At 37.4% G+C, this 21,679-nt stretch overlaps 2 protein-coding genes across 5 annotated transcripts in view; one reads left to right on the top strand and one right to left on the bottom strand.

Annotated features, from left to right (window-relative positions):
- The window catches only part of LOC111048018 (modular serine protease), a 33,959-nt gene extending 22,272 nt beyond the window's left edge, over positions 1-11,687 (top strand). For all 4 annotated transcript variants that reach the window (XM_039427555.1, XM_039427553.1, XM_039427554.1 and 1 more), the window contains 5 exons: positions 475-578; positions 897-1,073; positions 7,448-7,604; positions 10,926-11,071; positions 11,507-11,687. In XM_039427555.1, the coding sequence (XP_039283489.1) occupies positions 475-578; positions 897-1,073; positions 7,448-7,604; positions 10,926-11,071; positions 11,507-11,575 (653 nt within the window). In that variant the 3' untranslated portion in view covers positions 11,576-11,687. The remainder of the gene's footprint in view (positions 1-474; positions 579-896; positions 1,074-7,447; positions 7,605-10,925; positions 11,072-11,506) is intronic.
- LOC111048016 (helicase POLQ-like) overlaps positions 1-21,679 on the bottom strand; it is a 121,744-nt gene that overhangs the window by 25,845 nt on the left and 74,220 nt on the right. The window contains exons 14-16 of the mRNA XM_039427559.1: positions 13,681-13,794; positions 12,492-12,626; positions 12,011-12,110 (exon numbers count right to left, since the gene is read on the bottom strand). Of these exons, the coding sequence (XP_039283493.1) occupies positions 12,027-12,110; positions 12,492-12,626; positions 13,681-13,794 (333 nt within the window). The 3' untranslated portion in view covers positions 12,011-12,026. The remainder of the gene's footprint in view (positions 1-12,010; positions 12,111-12,491; positions 12,627-13,680; positions 13,795-21,679) is intronic.

Below are 21,679 nucleotides of genomic sequence, written 5' to 3'. Positions count from 1 at the left end.
TAGGACTATCGGCCTACTTAGCATTTTTAAAATTTGGAATAGAAACGTCCAATACCGTCTAAATTTGGATATCGTCTTGTGCTATCTTTTCTCTATAAAGTATCTATCTTTCTCTACTTTGAATGTTTTTTCGACTGATATTTCTATTAAAAATAATATTGTAAAATCAAGTGACTGGGAATACTGTACTTAGTTGTAAATTACCAGAGAAAATTAAAATTCAAGCGATCAATAATTTGAAATAATGAAATGCTGCACGATTTTGCATTGTCGGTGCACAATAATTGATCTTTTGCCGGTAGTGCCATAAATTAAATGTGTTGAGGTACTCCTAATAAGTATTTTTTAGGCAATACTTGAATAGTTCGAAAAAGGAATTCGGATTTCTTGATACTTTTCGAACATAAGTAATATTTGTTAATGACAATTTATAAATAAAAATCTATCAATTGACCACTGCAATCTGTTTTTTAGCGGCTCACTGTGTATGGAAACTGACAGGGTCTGATTTTAAAGTAACACTAGGAAAAAAGTACAGAGATTTCTATAATACAGAAGAACACCAACAAAACTTCAACGTGAGTATTCTTGTTTTGTTTACAATTTTGTATTATATGAACTACGTAGTTAATATAAATTTATAATAATTCTATCCTTAGGATAGCATACGATTTTATAAGAAAAATTTAATATTACAGAATTTTTTAAAATATAGGATGCAATCTAAGTATGCATGAATATGACTAAATTAATAAGTATTCAAGGTTAGCCTACTTATCACAAGACACAAGTGTGTCTTCCAATAATTGCAGTGTAGCAATTCATCTGTGACGAATTATGTGAAATCATTTATGTAAAAGTTTGGAAAATAAATATATTTGACGGTTTGTTTACAGATAGAGAGGGTGAAGCTCTTGTCAGTCTACCAAGACAGCAATGGAAATTATGGAAGTGACTTGGCAATATTAATTTTCAAGGAAATAGCACAACTATCGGTCGCTATTCATCCAGCTTGCATTCAATGGGATGAGGATTATTCAGATAACATTACACTACCAGGAAACAAAGGATTAGTAAGTAATATTCAAGCAGTTTCAAGGAAAACTGAAACGGAATATTATAGCATTATACACATCACTGCTAAACTGCTATGACCGCGACAGAGACTATTTCAATCATGGCTTGAAAATTTTCCCGTTCCTGTTTCAAGATTCGTACTGGTGTGCACAAGGCTTATTAAGAAAATTGATAGTTTCTCTACCTGAAAGAATATTCATTTATTTTTTAAAACAAGTTTTCAGGTTTATCAGTTTTGTAATTCAAGTACTTTATGATTCCAATCCTCTACCAATCCATGTAAAATCCATAATTGTTTTCCAAATACTATTCGGCGATATATATTGTCACAAAGTGAAATTGTGACGGGAAAATATTGCTAAATAATTAATAATATTATTGAAAGACGCTCGGCTATCAGCAAAGCTAGCTGACCGCGGAGATAAGGAGGGTACCGATGGCGCACCATCTTCCGCGCATCGAGACGATTCTTAACGCCTCTGGCGGCGGCGAAACTCCATCCCCTCTACTTTGGGAGAGTATTTAAACGCCGGACGAGCCCCAGACCACAGCATTCCGCTCCCAACCTTCCTCTCCTGTACAGCGGCCCGTTGGCTGCCGTACGTCCCTGACCTCCTGTCCTTGTACAGCGGCCCGTTGGCTACCGTACGTCCCTAACCTTCTATTCTTCCCAGGGCACAGCGGACCGTCGTCTGCCATCCCTATCCTTCCATCTCCCCAGGGCACAGCGGACCGTCGTCTGCCGTCCCTAACCTTCTATCTCCTCAGGGCACAGCGGACCGTCGTCTGCCGTCCCTATCCTTCCATCTCCCCAGGGCACAGCGGACCGTCGTCTGCCGTCCCTATCCTTCCATCTCCCCAGGGCACAGCGGACCGTCGTCTGCCGTCCCTATCCTTCCATCTCCCCAGGGCACAGCAGACCATTGTCTGCCGTCCTATCCTTCCATCTCCCCAGGGCACAGCGGACCGTTGTCTGCCGTCCCTATCTTTCCATCTCCCCAGGGCACAGCGGACCGTTGTCTGCCGTCCCTATCTTTCCATCTCCCCAGGGCACAGCGGACCGTTGTCTGCCGTCCCTATCTTTCCATCTCCCCAGGGCACAGCAGACCGTTGTCTGCCGTCCCTATCCTTCCATCTCCCCAGGGCACAGCGGACCGTCGTCTGCCGTCCCTATCCTTCCATCTCCCCAGGGCACAGCGCCGTTGGCTGCCGTCCCTCCTGTCTATCCTTCCTCTTCCTACTATACTGGAGCGGAACTAAGGCCGTAAGGCCAATACAAAATTACATCAAAGTGGTGTCATCAGAGAAGAGAGCGACCTTCACGCTGTCATAAGCACCAGGAGGTGCTGTCCACGCCAGCTGAGGCACAAAGAAGGAAGAAGAGGAACTTTGGCTTGCCTCCTTTCCCCGCCCACATTACGACTGAGCTAAGTCATCCAGGAGCAACACCTGGGTATCAATCACCCACCTCTGAAGCTGCTCAGGGTTACGTGATAGATTGGCGCCCAACGTGGGGCACGAGGCAACGAAGTAAGAATCATGAGTGAACAGGGCAAGGCTGATTTAGATGCTCAACACCAGGAGCTGACAGAGGATCAGTCGGTTGAGGACGAAATCCCCGAGGTGATAGCCGACCCCAGAGTTTCCTGGATCTATAAATTGAAAAAGGAATAAGCGATCAATCTTCTACAAGATTGGGGCATAGTATCATCTGGAACACTTGCTGAGCTGAGCAGAGGTTGTTAGTAGAACAACATAAGAAGATGGCTGTACGTTATCCCAGCCCAAGACCGGACATAATGAGCGGAAGCAGTGGGGAAACTAAACACTAGGTGGCAGGTACCCATACTGAGGTTAAAACCAATATTCACACAAACCCCCTCATGGACCCAGGGGCGGTATGTGACAAAGTAAGAAACTGGGGACTGTCTTTTGATGGCCAATCAGATGCTCCCAGCTTCCTAGAAAGGCTAGATGAGCTACAACAAGCCTATGGGCTTACTGGCAACCAACTACTAGTTGCCCTTCCTGAATTACTAGTTGGTAAAGCTACCCTATGGATGCGTAATCGTCGTGACCAGTGGAGATCATGGGACAATTTTGTGACAGATTTCAGATCACGCTACTATCCACTTACCTATGAGGAGGACCTGGAAAATCTAATCCAGACAAGGAAGCAAAAGGAAGGTGAGTCGTTTGACAAATTTCTCAAAGATGTACTGACACTCATAAGGCATCGAGGAGGTTTCACAGACGAAAATAAATTACAGAGAGTGTATAAGAATCTCCTCCCACGGTACAAATTGTATATTCGGCAATCAGATGTTCATAGTATTAACGAATTGGAAAAATTCGCAAGGGAGTATGAACAAATCAAAGCAGAGGAGAAACAGAATAGACAGAATTCGAGAGTTCACAAGACTGAGGACACAAAAACGATTACAGGACCCAAGGTCGGGACAGTGATAACCCCTAGAAGTAACAGACCCTCTCTTAGCGAGTCTGAACCCATGTGTTGGCAATACAAAAAACAGGGGCACTGGAGATCACACTGTCCCGAAATCCTGCCATGTAAAAGATGCGGGAAGAGAGCACTCAAATGTGTCTGTGATATGCAAAAGGAGAATAAAACTCCAAACAAGACAGCAGTGATGCGTACGGCACAGAGGATTCCTGTGATTGGAAAGTCATCAAGGGACAACAGACTATTCATTACCGTGACAATCGGTGGTAAAAAGTGTCAGGCATTGCTAGATACTGGCGCTGAAGCTAATTATATGAGTAACGAGAACGAGGTCTATGAAGTCCTCCAGAAAATAGGGATGATACAGAAAGAACCAGCACGTCACCAAGCAATATTAGCTGATGGACGGTCTACCCTCTTGAATGGGAAGGTGACAACTAACATAACTATAGAACAAATCACAGTTCCACTAGCGGCATCTATTATGGAAGGACTTGGACAAGAGTTGCTATTAGGCATGGAATTTATGCGTGAAAACAGGGTGAATATTCACACATTCACAAGAGAGGTGGAGTGGGATCCTCCCCAACTGAATCCTTCAAGTCCGCTTATTATGTCGTGATCTCTCTTATTGGGGACTAAGACAACAGCAGTCCCAACAATATCAGCTGTAGATCCCGATTCTCAGGACAACAAGAGTTGCAACAGAAGGATGTACAAGCAGGTTGTTTGGAATGGAATCAAACTCAATGACTTGATTGATGCCAGGGCGGAATTGTCATATATTCCAGAACAAGCATCTTCGGGCAACATAGTGATGGATCACAGGAATGAGATGAATGACTCCAAACGGCGGGCCACAATTCATGCCCCAGCCACCAACACAAGTGGTAACTCCGAGAGTGATGTGGAAAAGTTAATACCACCCCCCATTGTCATGGATGTGGAAGAGTCAATACCACCCCCTACTGTCATGGATGTGGAGGAGTCAATACCACCCTCAACGGATATGGATGTAGAAGAGCCAACACAGTCTTTGACCATCAAGGAAGTAGTCCCAGTCACAGGCTCCCAGACCAGGCCCCTCTCGAAATAAGGATCCGGTGCTGTGTCACCGCAACACAACATCAGGAAAGCGCAGACAAGCCGGTCGACCAGGTATGAAAGTCCGGTTACCAGATGGACGAAGTAAATATGTACCTGTGGACCAGGTGTAGATGATGCCCATAGGCAGTGGCATACACCTCTAAAGGTGATGCCTGAGCGGCATACACCTCTAAAGGTGATGCCTGAGAGGTGTACACCTCTTAAGGTGATGCCTAGACGGCTCACACCTTTTAAGGTGGTGCCATGGAGGGCTCCGATCCCCCCCCCCCAAGTAGGAGTGGGGTGTCACAAAGTAAAATTGTGATGGGAAAATATTGCTAAATAATTAATAATATTATTGAAAGACGCTCGGCTATCAGCAAAGCTAGCTGACCGCGGAGATAAGGAGGGTACCGATGGCGCACCATCTTCCGCGAATCGAGACGATTCTTAACGCCTCTGGCGGCGGCGAAACTCCATCCCCTCTACTTTGGGAGAGTATTTAAACGCCGGACGAGCCCCAGACCACAGCATTCCGCTCCCAACCTTCCTCTCCTGTACAGCGGCCCGTTGGCTGCCGTACGTCCCTGACCTCCTGTCCTTGTACAGCGGCCCGTTGGCTACCGTACGTCCCTAACCTTCTATTCTTCCCAGGGAACAGCGGACCGTCGTCTGCCGTCCCTAACCTTCTATCTCCCCAGGGCACAGCGGACCGTCGTCTGCCGTCCCTATCCTCCCATCTCCCCAGGGCACAGCGGACCGTCGTCTGCCATCCCTATCCTTCCATCTCCCCAGGGCACAGCGGACCGTCGTCTGCCGTCCCTATCCTTCCATCTCCCCAGGGCACAGCGGACCGTCGTCTGCCGTCCCTATCCTTCCATCTCCCCAGGGCACAGCGGACCGTCGTCTGCCGTCCCTATCCTTCCATCTCCCCAGGGCACAGCGGACCGTTGTCTGCCGTCCCTATCCTTCCATCTCCCCAGGGCACAGCGGACCGTGTCTGCCGTCCCTATCCTTCCATCTCCCCAGGGCACAGCGGACCGTTGTCTGCCGTCCCTATCTTCCATCTCCCCAGGGCACAGCGGACCGTTGTCTGCCGTCCCTATCTTTCCATCTCCCCAGGGCACAGCGGACCGTTGTCTGCCGTCCCTATCCTTCCACCTCCCCAGGGCACAGCGGACCGTCGTCTGCCGTCCCTATCCTTCCATCTCCCCAGGGCACAGCGGACCGTCGTCTGCCGTCCCTATCTTTCCATCTCCCCAGGGCACAGCGGACCGTTTTCTGCCGTCCCTAACCTTCCATCCTCCCAGGGCACAGCGGCCCGTTGGCTGCCGTCCCTCCTGTCTATCCTTCCTCTTCCTACTATACTGGAGAGGAACCAAGGCCGTAAGGCCAATACAAAATTACATCAAAGTGGTGTCATCAGAGAAGAGAGCGACTTTCACGCCGTCAGAAGCACCAGGAGGTGCTGTCCACGCCAGCTGAGGCACAAAGAAGGATGAAGAGGAACTTCGGCTTGCCTCCTTTCCCCGCCCACATTACGACTGAGCTAAGTCATCCAGGAGCAACACCTGGGTATCAATCACCCACCTCTGAAGCTGCTCAGGATGTACGTGATAATATTTCAATTATTATAAAAAATATTTTATTTGAATCCTTACGAATCAAGGACAAAATATGTTTTGACGATAGTTTTAGAAAAAATCAACGAATTTAAAATAGCTTTTCATAAGTCCTAATAAAATTATTCATGTTTAGTTTTTACTTTCCTTGCCCTATTACCATAGGTAAGGAAAGTATTGCTTTGCAAAAAAAATTAAGGTACCCTAATTTCATGTTTTCTATACGTTTCATTACTTTCCTTGCCCTATTACCATAGGTAAGGAAAGTATTCCTTTCCAAAAAAATTAAGGTACCCTAATTTCATGTTTTCTATACGTTTCAAGGTTCCCTGAGTCCAAAAACATGATTTTTGGGTGTTGGTCTGTGTGTGTGTGTGTGTGTGTGTGTGTGAACACGATAACTCCATTCCTAATTAACCGATTGACTTGAAATTTTAAATTTGAGGTCATTATACCATGAGGATCCGACAATAAGAAATTCAATAAAATTCAATTCAAAATGACGGATAATGGCTATAAACCATATTTTTCACGGTTTTCTCGAAAACGGCTCTAACGATTTTCTTCAAATTTATACCCTAGATAGCTTTTTATAAGCCCTATCAACTGACATGAGTCTCATTTCTGGGAAAATTGCAGGAGCTCCGTAATAATCCTGAGAAGAATGAATTTTGTTAAATTTCTATCACGATTTTCTCAAAAATGACTTGACCGATTTTTTTCAAATTCATACCCTGTATATTTATTTATCAGCTCTATTAACTGGCATGAGTCTCCTCCCTGGGAAACTAACAGGGGGTCCACCCCATCCCTGAGAAATTTACTTTGTAACCTCCTTCTCGTGCGTGAGGTAGGTAGGTAGAGCAGTTTATTCAAAAGAACAGATGTCGATATTTTATTTGTAGAACAGCTGTTTTGACAACTTTTAAAAAATCCTCAAATTTCATAATTCAAACAAAGGAAAATGTACTCTGAAAACAATAACAATAGTATAATCATAGTTTTAATTATTTTTAGCCGCCTATCGGCATAATGTTATTCCCCGAAATTATCCTCTTTTAAGAATGAGGCTTATAGATCAATGAGCAAAGAAAGTTGTGTGAGTGTACCACACCAGATTTTTGTAGTTAGTTTTTTAATAAAACTAGTTGAAAATAATTTTTTAATGATAAATTGTTTTTTTTTTTTGAAATTTGAGGTCGCTGGTTGGGGATTGACAGAAGAAGATAAGCCAAGTGATGTTCTGCGTTACATAAGCATTCCAATAATCAAAACGAGCCAATGTATCAGCAAAGAACCAGACGACTTCAGAAAGTTCATCACATATACATCTTTCTGTGCTGGATATAACAATGGTAAATCATAGTAGGCTACATTATAAATCTCCAAAATAACATTCAAGTAGCCTCTAGCCTTAGATTTCTCTAATGTTGTAAGAAACAACCTTTAAAAAGCAATAAAAATTAAACATGAAACGTAGATAAAATTCCAGTATTTTTCCGAATAGCTTGAATTTTGTATTTTTGACACATCGATCAATTTATGAAAAATGCACATATATATTACATAGAAACCTCTTTTATAAATATAAGATTAAAATCACTTTTTAATAATACTTCCATTAAGTTACCTGCATATTTATATATTATACAGCAAGATTCTTTATTTTCTCACATTACTGTTTTATATTGGTCATCTGAACGTTTTAAAAATGATCAAATTTATGAATTATTCACAGATTTGCCAGTTTCTGGTTCATCAAGATTTTACGTTTATCCAATCTATAGTAAAGAGATTCACTAAACTGTCAGCATTGATGTTATTCATTATTATTTATTATAGAGCCACAAATCATAATCTCTATACTTATAAAAGGCTAAGCCCCGACAGACTGAAATCACACCACAGCCCAAACTACTGAGCCTAAAAACTTGAAATTTTGCACGATTGTTTATGGTAGCCTGAAAACATCCACTAAGAAAGGATTTTCAGAAATTTGCCCCCCTGAGGGAGCTGGGGCCCCCCCAAAATTTTGTACTTTTTAACCGCTCATTGCACAGCAAAGTCATGAGGACCTTTTTGGTTCAGCTACGAAAAAAAATTAGATCTATGCAGAAAAATTTCGATCAGGAGCACAGGGGGGTCCAGGAGAGGGCATTTTTCGAAAATTTTGATGTAAAATCACACTACAGCTCAAACTAATTGTCCTACAGACTTGAAACTTTGCACAAATATTCTTCAAACATGCTAGACGCGCACTAAGAACGGATTTTGAGATATTTTGCCTTTAAGGGTTTCAAAGGATGAAAAAGGATCATATTTAGTAAGGTTATGAACATGGTAAGGTGAATGCCATATGGAACTGAGATAATTGACACATGATATTCTAACATATGTTATAGTCATTGGAAAGCTTAAAATAATTTCATCAATCAGCTGATCGAATTTAATTTTCCATGAATCGAAAGCGCTAGCTTGCCACGTGTTTGTTCCATTGTTGTATGAGTCTCATACATTCCGATTACAACAGAGCACAGATATTTTCTTTGGTTAGGAGTTTGTTGATAATTCTTTTTTTCAAATTTTATTGCAAAAAAAAAATCACATTGAGAAATTTCTTAATAGACAACAAGATTACAAAAACAAGATGTCAAACATAAACCTATATTCATTTGTAGCATGGCCAGAAAAAGACAAACTTGAGTACTAGCCGTGAGTTCATTCAATATAACTCATATTTTTGTGTTAATATTTTGTGAACAAGAAGTACGAGTTGATGAGAGATGTGAGTAATATCTTTTATTTGATCTAAATGGTTATTCATATTGTAGTAGTCGGGGTCACTTCAATCAAAGTTTTTTATTTTGTAGCTAATAAATGTCATACGTATTGATTGTCCATAATGTAAGTGATTAAACTAATCAAAATTAATGGCTTACTGGTCCTTCACAGAATTTATAGTATTCCTGGTGATTGAGCCTGTCTTTTTTCAGTGTTGACTATTAATAATAAAGCTTTATTTACAACTAGCTTACCTGGCGAACTTTGTACCGCCAAAAGTCAATGTACACTTCACTTTATTTGGTGAATCATGAAATTTATCTGACAATCAATATTTTCATTCACATCTAAATACGGACTTCCTATGTGCTTAGTATTGCAGCATTCATTATTCCCAAAACATATTCTTCTCAATCAATTGGTAGTAATATCTAACAGTAAAGTGTTGAATTAAAAAAAATAGATAGGATAAATTAGTTTTTCAAAGATGAGTTCAATGTTTTCATAGTTGTTGATTGTCAATAGATGGTCCAGGAAATATGCGATGTATGATGAATCATCACAAGGAATTACATATTCTTTCCATCTTCCATTTTAGGATTTTCAGGATGAAAATAAGCTAAGCTAAATTCAAAAAAAATTGTGAATTATTCTGACATTCTTCAGTAATAATAAATGCAATATGAACAACTCTCTTCCATGAGGTGAATAATTTTTTCCCAACATTTTCCGGTTACTCAATGATAGAGGAGTGATAATTATTTGTATAGGTCTTCTAAGGAACCATTATCTACAGCTGGTACCAATCAACTACACTTCAACTCCAAACTACCGTTGTAATACCAGTAGCCTACACAATTTATCATAGGGTGACGTGTTTATTACAGCTGGTAACTGTAGATGCTAAATCATATTATCTCAATATGATCTTGAATCATGATCATCTTTCCGTTCTTCGGTAGCCGCTAGGCCGACAATTTCGAAAACATAGGTCTGTAAAATAGATTAATAAATAATCATTATTAGCCACCCTATTAAAATTTCTGGTCAGAAACCATCCCCAATATTCACACAACATATTCCCAAAGTTTCATGCCGTTATGTCAAGTATTTTTCAAGTCATAGGGAACAAACACACAAACAGACATTCAGATATATATATATAGAGAAGATAGAAGATTTCATTCGGCTCAAACAAAAGCCTCTCTAAATGGAGGTAGAATTATAAGGGTGACAACTTTCAGTTCGGTTGTTTTAACATTTTTTTTTAAATCACTTTCAAAAAGTTCATGTAGTACCAACTATTGTGTTTGAGACACTTCTGGCGCTATCATAGTTTCACAACTATTCTGTTCCACACTCCTATCTCTTGCAGTCGTTAACCACATCTATAATAAAATAAAGAGTTGGCTTATACACGTATGGGATAGGAAAATTATGTTTGACGCATCACCACGTCTGAACTACTGGACTAATTAACTTGAAATTTTGCTTATATGCTAGATTCTTAATTAACCAAGGATGGTTATAGGCCTATTTTAAGTTCTTTGAAATTTCATTACGTCAAGTTTTCAGATTATCAAGTTTGAAAATAGATCCTTGCGAAGCACGGGTCCCTGCTAGTATTATACAATAAATGATCGGGAAAAGACAACAGGCTGAACCCAAAACTGTCTCTCTCCCAAATTTAGATAGATGAAATTTTTTTTCTTCAACAATTCAACTTCGAGGTTTTGATTTCAGTTTTCTAAAATTTAGTTCATTATCTCTCAAAAACAACATGAATAATTTGGCGGTTGAGATAAACTAATTATAGGAATGTTGACAGTCTCACTGCACTGCAGTGTTGACGAACCATTATTCATTACTGATTGACAAAAACATTATGTTTTCAGGAACGAGTGTATGCAATGGTGATAGTGGTAGCGGTCTCTTATTGCCGGACAAGGGCGCGCTATACCTTGAAGGCATTGTCAGCGTCAGTCCTCGCAGAACCAACTCGTTCAGCTGTCAGCCAAAACTCTACACTGTCTTCACAAAAGTTGGTGAAAAGTATTCATAATTCAACAGTAAGACTGAAACTAATCGATGGGCCCGGCGATGATTACATCATTAAGGCCCGGCCACAAAACCAATCAGAAAAGGCTTTTTTGGAAAGAAGCCTTCTCTGATTGGTTCTCGAGGCATTTAATCACGGTAAAAATTTAACAGGCTTCTGTGCAATCAGGTGTTCAACAGTATTAGTATATTCTGAATATACATAATTCTGAATAATTTACAATTATTATTGAGTTGTCAGTAAGGTTAGTAACAATAATTTCATTTATAAATTAATTAGGGAGTAAGTTTGGTAATCAATATCATTAATAACAATTCATAATCAATTCAATAGATAAACAATTTTTACAACATATTAGCAGCCATGTTTTTGTACTGTTTTCAATAATCACTAAAAAGACGAAATTTCTATTTGCAGGTGAACGCCTATAAAAAATGGATACAACAGATCCTTGATGAGAGCGAAGAACCACATCATTTTACCTGAAGCTTCTGGATTGTTCCAAATGGAACTCTGAATAATCATTTCATTAACATGTTTCTAGAGTGGCTTTAGTCCTCACTGAATTTTAATAAAAATACAGATCAAATTCAAGGAACAGAAGTGTCGTTACTGTATTATTTATTGTAAAGAATACTAACAAATTTGACAGTCTATTGTTGGGGATTCAATTTTTTTAAATTAACGAATAAATAAATTCATATTATTTATATTATAGTAATATTTCATATTATTATATTTGATTGGTATTGCTATTATTATAAGAATAAAGCCTATTATCTAGACCTATAAATCTATATCACTAGATTTGCGCTCTTGCACCATTTTCAATCTTCTGTGATAACAAGATTCAAATAAAATATTCTGTTGGCAATGCTCGTATAACATTTCATTTGAGATGATAATGATCGGATTACTTACGTTCTCGCATGTGCAATCATTGTGGAACTTTGTTTTGAAGGAAAGCTAAAACCGTTTCTGCCTCTTCTTGTAAAGTTTCAACAGTTGTCATCAATTTAAGCTGAAAATAGAAGTGTAGAATGAACATTTGAATATAAATCAATGTTTAAACTAAATGCAATCATTCCAATGAGGTTTATCGAATGTGTCTAAAGAAATAAATTAACCTGTATTATGAGTTGGAAAATCACTTTGGGGGAGTAAGTAGGTAGGCTAATAATATAAGTACAGTAATTTACGATTGAATGCAATTTTGATTTTCAAGATTGAAAAAGAAAAATTGGAACCAAAAAGGTGATAAAAGGAGAACGATTTCATGATTATGATTAAACCATACTCCTTATCTCCTCGCCTCTATACTTTACTCTAAGGTACTACAGTTTATACTTTAAAGTTCATTATACTATAAACTATAAAATACTTTGAAGAAATTTGGACTTACTTTAGCAGCAGCCACAATTTGATGTGCCACTTTCCAAGGCAGATGATCGATTACTTTGGCCAGAGTCTTCGGCTCGGTGTTTGCAATCGTCGATATTGTTTTGAAACCTGAGTTATACAACTGTCGAGCTCGACCCTGAAAAGTGAATTTGTTCAATATAGAAGATTGATTTATAAAAAATGTTTTTATTATTTTTGACAACATTTCAACACGATTTTGTATACATGACTGAATCATATAATTTATATAATTCTTCAATATTGTTATCCATCACGAACTGCTTACTATTAAATCACTTTTAAATAGAATCACTATTAAATCACTTTGTTATTAAATAGAACGATTAGCAGTCAAATTTCTTCAAATTCATATACTGAAGAAATTGACTGCTAGTCGTTCTATTAAATAACAAAAAGGTTAAAATAATATCAGTCTATTATTTATTTTCTTACTAAAACTGGTCAAATAATCAGCTTGATTATAGCAATTCTCATTCACTGGAAATTGAACGTAACAGACGCATTTTAAAAAATATAAATACAATTTAAAAATAAATTAAAACTTTCAGGAGAATAATACTTGAAGCGGCAAAGAAGTAATTTTAACAAGCATAGATACTATTCTATATTATAATTAACATAAAAATAACAAAACATAACTATCACAAAATAACTTGGTCATTCCTTCATGTAGAGAATGCAACATTTAAACAAAATCAAACTGAATGTTATATCATAAATTATAAATGTGTGAATTGATCGAAGATTCCAGGTAGAGCTCAAAATGAAACCCACAGCAAAAATCTTTTCAACTTTGATATTAGTGCTTTCTTAAACACAACAGTGATAGCTTCACTGAGATGCTCTGATTAGCACTGCGTTCCAAGAATCATTTTTTGCGGTCATTTGTTTCATGCAATCAGGAATTAGCTATTTAAAAATTAAATAGTTTACAATAGGTACAGAAGGATACTATAGTGTAAATGTTGCTACACTTGACCTCTGGCTTGAGGACTTGAGCCATGAAATGCACTATACTTGATGAGATTGAAAATTCAAACGATAAGAAGATTTAATTAGTAAGAATTTCTGATGATCTAGAAAGCAAAAGAATACTAACTAGGGATGGACCGAGGAAACTAAAAAGTATATTTTTAAAATTCATGATAAAATAATATCAGAGAACTTACAATTTTGACGGATGGGAGTTCCATTAAAGCTATTAGTTCGGGCGTGCAACAATGTGAAAGACGGTTGGTTATTTCGACTAGAACTCTCCTGAAACACCACATTTCCTCCAATTCCTGTAAAATTTACAATTTAGCATTTACTATACTTGGAATAATTATGGATATTATATGAATGAGTAGGATATACATAAGTAATTAATCCAAAAATAATTAAGGTATCATCAAGCAACATAATATATGAAGGGAGTAACTTTAGTTTGCAACTTCAATTTCAACTAAAAAGAAGTTTAGAGATGAACTGAAAACCTTCGACATGAAACCCTGTGAACAATTATTAATAAATATGATTGGTTTAGAAATAGTGACTGCTTATATTTTTTCATGTTAATAATATGGCGGTTATAAGATTTCAGTGTGGAATATTCATTCTTACAAGTAAGATTGTTTTAGATCAAGTTTCAACGTCAAAGCTTAAGAAAAGATAATAGACACAGGGTGAATAAATTAGTTCAGAATAACCGTAGAAATTATTGTGAGGTATGTGGGAACAATTCACACAATTCGGTTACTTGTAAATACAAGGAATATAGATGTAGAACATGTAAGAAGGTAGTAGTCCAGGTGCTGGCTTACATTGATCATACATGAGAGAGGCAGAGAATTTGACTTCGGATTATTGTTAGGGGGTCTTTAGTGTATATAATATATATAATAATATAATATTATTATGAAACTCGATGTCATCACGTCCCAGGGTGGTCGACAGATTGGGTGGAGGGGGGTAAGTTGTAAAAAACGGAATAGTTATCTCTACATGACGATATCACATCGCTCCTACTAGTCTATGCATTCAAATGATGTATTTCAGGAACGCTATCTTATGTATTTTCGGTCGCTGAACACGATTTTTCAACTCTCAAGCCTCAATAATTGATAATTCTCATAATATTCTACAAATTATGGTCAAAATTACAAACTTCATCTTATTATCATTATTTATGGTCCTATTGTAACGATAAACTATCTTGGTAGGAATCCTAGTGTTTGCCAGTCGATGAAAAATTTATTTTATGAAAAGTGTAATTATTCAATTTAGTTTAATGATGACTTTGGAATTGCAAAGGGCAAGTAATGGAGCAAGTGAAACTAATAAATACACCCCATATAGAGCACCGTGTAACAGTAGCGAAAATTTTTCTTAATATAAATTTATAGTTGAAGCACAAATTAATAATGGCAATTACTCCCATGTTATTTGACTAAATATTTGATTGCAAAGTAAATACAACTCTAACCAACTGATTTCTGTAACTACAAATAGGTACTTTTCATCTGGCTGAATTTGGCTGATTGTCTTGGGGTAGTACTTGAATGGAAGTGGAATAGGAGATATATTTGTTGAAGCTAAAATATTTTGAGATAATACTGCTGGGAATTTATTGAGGGGAGCTCAGTTCAATAGAGCTGTGAGAGCAAGCAATCAATTCAATCAAACAACTACAAGAAGGACTCATGAACGGTTCAAATATGAGAGATTGTCAAAGTATATTTTTTGAGTGAAGTCAGGAGCTATTTGTGTAGTTTGTTTTAGAATCACAATGAAAAATCAATGACTACTTGAAATGTATGACTGATTATTGTAATATAGTTTGAATTATATTAAATTGTATTAGTACTGATAAGGAAGGGCTCTGGTTTTGCATATGAAGGGGTTATAATACAAGGGGTCCAAGTGACATATTGTTAGTTTCGAGAAAATTGAGCCTAAAGTTTACTTACATTAATTAATTATTCATTCATGAAATGAATACAGAAATGATATTTACCTATTCCTATAACTATTCAGTATACTTTTACCAAATCAAACGTACAGTTTCATGTCTCAAATTGCTCTCCTTTCTTAATTAATTATCAGCTGAATAGTGATAAGAAGTATCAATTGTACCCCTTGTTTACCAAACAAAACTCTATTGTCTAGCTACACATAAATCTATCAAATTTACCAGCAATTGAACAATGATTAATAACCTCATTGCAATATTATATGATTCTCTAATTGGTTCTTGAGGTATCTTTTGCTTGGTGACATGGCTTAATCAAGGTTCAATTAGTTACAGATGGAATTAAATAGAGAATGCATTTATTCAAATGCTAATTAATATATAATTATTATTGAACGAAAATCCTAAATAAATGCTGCAAATCACCCCGATAGCCCAATCAAATAGTACATTGGACCAAACAAAAATTAAGGTAATTGATTTTATTGCTTTAATCGGTCTATTGGGGCTCTAGTAAGAGTAATCTATGGTTTCCCACCAAAATTTCTGAAGGCATAATTTTTGGCAGCCTAAAAACTACTAAATTCTCGTACTTTTTTCAGTTTTTCCACGATATCTCCAAAACCAATTGTTCTATCAATATTTTTATTCTATACTTTTTTGAAGAACATTAGATTCTCTACAATTTTCATCTGTGAAACGTTCATCTATATAAGAAGCGAGTTTTAGCTTGTCGAAAATTGGTAATTTTTTTCAACTTTGCGAAAAATCAAATTCATATATTTTTCCTTTTTACTTCTTATAAAGTCGTATTATATATTATTTGATCGTAGTTAGAGTATTACTGAGATGTTAATACAATCACTGATGAAAGATTTTGAACAAAAAATGTATATTTTAGGATAGTGGTTAAATTTATGAGACTCATGATTTGGCGCTAACTGTTGTTGTGTGAATTCAGACTAAATGCTTATTGCTAAAAACATCCATTGTTGGGAATGAAATGTGCACGTTATACATTATTATAGTGTGAAAATTAACAAGTACTAAACTAGATAGTCCAGTTGAGGATGAAACAGCAGAATGCCTACATGAAATCTACTCTTTTAGTTGCGCCAGTTTTGTGGAAGACATGCCTATTATTACTGCCTCCTTGGACGTTTGGATGGGCCTGGTTGTATGTTGCTTTCCTCCTGGAGCTCTGGTGCTTTGCCGGCCTCTCTGTCATCATCGTTTTCGGGGTTGCCAAAGTCCGGGGACAGGTCATCATCTTCATCCTCAAGGGTTTCCTCCACGATATTTCGCAGTTCACCCCACTGCAATTTTTGCAGATGGGTGAACATTTTAATCCTGCTTTGATGCATGTACATGCCTTACTACATCCAGTCTTACATTGGCAGGACACAATGTACAGAAGATACTCTGGTGCAGGCTGCTGCGACATTAGTGTGGGCTGAAGAACACTGCCATCACTACTTAAAGACCACCCCCAATCTGTATTTGTTTAGTTAACTCTTCGTAAGAAAACTGACACTCATCAGAATTAGTCTCCATATAGGAAAAAATATGGTCCATGGCATCATCAACATCTCGAGATTGTGGTCGCCCCTTCTTTCCTCTTAGACCAACTGGCAGGTAAAGTTTTTTGTTACATTCACTATGGTACCATGCATCTACAGCTATCAAGTCAGTCTCACTCTGGAAACGTTCAATCAATTTCATTGCCCACTCAACATCCCTTTTCTTTGCAGCATCCAAAACAGAGCTTCTCATTTCCAACTTTGTCACCTTTCAAATAGCAGCTTGTTTTGAAAAAGACTTCTTGCCTTCCTTTGCTGAAAGTACTCAGGATTCCCTTGCCCACACATGAAGCATTGCTCTTTGAAGTTGAAAGTACCTCGTGATGGACGGGACGGTCCCGCTTGAGGTGATGAGTGCCATAAACAGCTACTCATCTTCAAGAATTTCTTGGCACAATAAAGATTTGAGAATTGACTGGGTTATGAATAAGGAAAGGTGTAGCTTATGAATTGATAGAAAAGAGGAGATGCATACTGCTATTAGTTTTGGATTTACATAACTTTTTTTGACAAGAGTTGTGAATCCTTACCTCTCCGCTTTTCTTGAGAAAGCGTTGATGGTGAGGATTTTGACGTTCAACACTACATTTTAACAATCTTTCTAGTACTCTCTGGGTCATAATGTGACTTGACTCATCTTCTTTAGTTGTCTGACAAATGAAACACAGTGTATCGTCGATCCCACTCATTGTTTTACACGCTAGTCACAGTAACAAACACTACAATCAAGGTAAACTCGTAAACTGAGTAGCTGCAGTTCACGCAGACTCCTATGTGAGGAGAAGTGTCACGTGACCATTCCCCGTCCATATGCGTTGGGTCTCGAAAGGGTTTCAAGAGGCTCCATTTAGGTCCCCAAGTCACTACCACTGAACCACTACACAACCTTTCCCAAGAATGGACATTCATATTATATTCAAATTTTACTTTTTCATTTAGATAAACATTTGTATAGATAGTATTGCAAACGATTCCTTGGAATAGCATAATAATAATTGTTGAAGATTTTGAATACAATTAATCACCATTTCGTTGAATAACTTCTAGAAGTTTATATAACTTTCTGAGTAGGTAATTTATTTTAAAAAAACTTTTATTTCACTTTTTTTTTGGAAATCTAGAATCTAACCATGAATACTATGTTATCTATTTGAATAGATCAACTTATCTGACTTAATCTTAACCACACACCTCATTAAGCTCAATAATCTTAATTAACCTCATTAATCTTAACCTCACACATCCCTTTTCTGCCATCTTCCTCTGGGAACCCAAAATGACAAAGCTGGCTCCCTTACAACAAATAACTAATTCTCATTTTCACCATTATGAGCCAGTAAGATTATCACTGACCTCATAAACATCATGACAACACCATTATCACGATCAATTAATACTATAGACGACTAATTCAGCCGTAAATCCGACTAAAGAACGTGAATTTGGTGATTTTTTCGCAGAATTGAAAAAATTACCAATTTTCGACGAGCCATAACTCGCTTCCTATAGGAGATAGATGAACAATTTAAAGATGAAAATTGCAGAAAATTAAATGCTCTTTACAAAAGTATAGAACAAAAATATTGATAGAATAATTAGTTTTGGAGATATCGTGGAAAAACTGAAAAAAGTACGAAAATTTAACGGTTTTTAGGCTGCCAAAAGTTATGCCTTCAGAAATTTTGGTGGGAAACCATAGATTACTCTTACTAGAACCCAAATGGACTGATTAAAGCAATAAAATCAATTACCTTAATTTTTGTTTGGTCGGGTCGCTTTATAATGACTGGGCTACGAAGACCTCTGCAGCATTTATTTAGGATTTTCGTTCAATAATAATTATATATTAATTAGCATTTGAATAAATGTATTCTCTATTTAATTCCATCTGTAACTAGTTGGCCGCTATGGCTTCGTATAAAATGAGCGCTGCTATCCAGAGAGTGTCAGTTTGGTGTAAGGGCAAGCATTCCTGACTGGCAATTGGCAGGTACCGGGTTCGATTCCCGGGCTGGCAACTAATTTTTGGATAGTAGTTTCATCGTATTTCCATCTAGCTGTTAGCCCTGTTGTCAATGTCTGCAGTAGCAGAGGTCTTCGGGGTGATTTGCAGCATTTATTTAGGATTTTCGTTCAATAATAATTATAAATTAACAGACAGTGCAACTGGCTCTCTCAAGGCCATGGCTGCGTACAAACATGGATCAACAGAGGAACCAATACAACAGAAGCTGAAGAAATTAGTCGCATTTCTATCACCTCACAATGAACATCACATTCAACTACCATATATATTTGGAAAGATCGATTTTAAATTTCTTTTGCTATCATCCAATCACTTTCTGAACCTATTCTTCCAGATGTTTCATGAATACTGCAATGTTTTAAAATAAGTTCACCAAATTTGGTAACTCAACTACAGCTATTATGATCTTTTTCATTTGCTCACACACTCATACGTTTTCAACAGACTATGGAAAACTTTTTACTTTCGTTGCCCTATTACCATAGGTAAGGAAAGTATTGCTTTCCGAAAGAAATAAGGTACACCAATTTCCAAATTTCTATACGTTTCAAGGTCCCCTGAGTCCAAAAAAGATGTTTTTGGGTATTGGTCTGTATGTGGGTGTGGGTGTGTGTGTGTGTGTGTGTTGTGTGTGTGTGTGTGTGTGTGTGTGTGTGGTGTGTGTGTGTGTGTGTGTGTGTGTGTGTGTGTGTGTGTGTATGTGCGTCTGTGTACACGATATCTCATCTCCCAATTAACGGAATGACTTGAAATTTAGAACTTGAGGTCCTTCCCCTATAAGGATCCGACACGAACAGCTTCGTTCAAATGCAATTCAAGATGGCGGCTGAAATAGCAAAAATGTAGTCGAAAACAGGGGTTTTCGCGATTTTCTCAAAGACGGCTTCAACGATTTTGATTAAATCCATACCTAAAATATTCATTTATAAGCTCTATCAACTGCCACAAGTCCCATATCTGTTGAAATTTCAGGAGCTCCACCCCATCTATGCAAAGTTTGATTTTATCAGGCTTCAGATACAATTTGAACAAAAAATTCCAAGTGGAAAAGATTGAGCATGAAAATCTCTACAATTAATGTTCAGTAACATTTTCACCTAAAATTGAAAATAAGAACGAACTTCGAAAAAATGTGATTATTCAATTGCAAACAGTTGGTTATATTAAATGATATTAAATGATTCACTATGAAGAGATAGTAGACCTCGTATGTCTCCAGCGTTATTGTCCTGTCACCAGTTTTCTCAGATCTTTCAGATCTTTGTTTATAAGTAGACTTGAGATGCGCGTCTAGGTGATCAATTTTCATAACGGCGAGGAAAGTTGTGTGAGTGCGCCACACCAGATTTTTTCTGATCAGCTGCTACTTGAGGGACCAATAATCCTTTCTCAAGGAACGTCAGCGAATCTTCCCAGAGTTAAGACCTGTTCTAAAATAATGTTTTTTGTCGCAAACACTATATTCCTGATTTAATCAAAATCGTTAAAGCCGTTTTCGTGATCCGCCCGACATACATACATATCCACAAACACACATATTCAAACAGAAATAGCTTTTTTTCACATAATAATAACAGCTGGCATCAAAAGTAAAAATGTCAAACATGATTGAAATTGAAGCAGTAGCTTCAATAGCATCAACATTATTATCTTCATCTGATCTAAAGTAACCAAATAATAGTAAGATTCACATCAATGTGTCAGCATTGTTTGAATGGGGAGCATTGATGCTATTAATGAGGAATACTGACAGTCAACGAACTGTTATGCATATTCTCCAATATTTTTTTCGAGAGCTACCTTCTATTTTCTCAATGTTTGAGAATCTCAATGTTCAACAATCAATGTTTGAGAATAATTGATTAATGGGAAAAGCGCCTTACTTCTATGGAAGATACTTTTACATTAGGAAAAGCAACAACAACACTATTTGGCCGTTTCAATAAAAAGCCCTTTCTTTCGCCCAAGTTAAATTTTGGACGAATTTCCTCATTCTTTGCAAACAGAGTCCACAACGGACACTTCTGAAGTTTTAAAAATGCCCTCCATATATCATACTGAATTATTAAAATTTCATCGAAATTATTCAAGCAGTTTTCGTGATCTGTCGGATATACTAACAAAATTAGTCTTGATAGAATAGGATCAATTGAAGCAACTTCCGTCATAAAAGTTTGTTTTATGAAAAATAAAAATTATCTATACTCCCAGGAATAGCTCTGATTGAAGCAGCAGTGCCGAATCAATTTATTCTCGATAAATCTAATTCCAACAACTTTTACTATGGTTAATATAACTTCAAACTCTGACATTTGCGCCCGGACTAAAATATCTATAGTTCATTCTAGAAGAAAAAGATCTGATCTCTGCATTTTTACTAGCTGTTTGAAGATAATTCAGAATTAGAGTTTTAGTGCAGCATGCATTTCTACAATAGCCGCAATCTTTGTCAACATCTGATGGATATTTGAAAAAAAAACTCTTAATCTCTAGTCAAAAACTTGACACATGAAATTGTAACTGAGACAAGTTGTGGATTTGACGCAATCCCTGAATATCGTTGACAAATTCACATAATGATGACATGGCTATGTTGAATTCAACTCCTACTT

Source organism: Nilaparvata lugens, chromosome 4 (genome assembly GCF_014356525.2).
Source record: "Nilaparvata lugens isolate BPH chromosome 4, ASM1435652v1, whole genome shotgun sequence".
NCBI classification, from domain to species: Eukaryota; Metazoa; Arthropoda; class Insecta; order Hemiptera; family Delphacidae; genus Nilaparvata; species Nilaparvata lugens.
The sequence above is the reverse complement of the archived record's forward strand: the minus strand, read 5'-3'. Positions and strand labels throughout refer to the sequence as shown.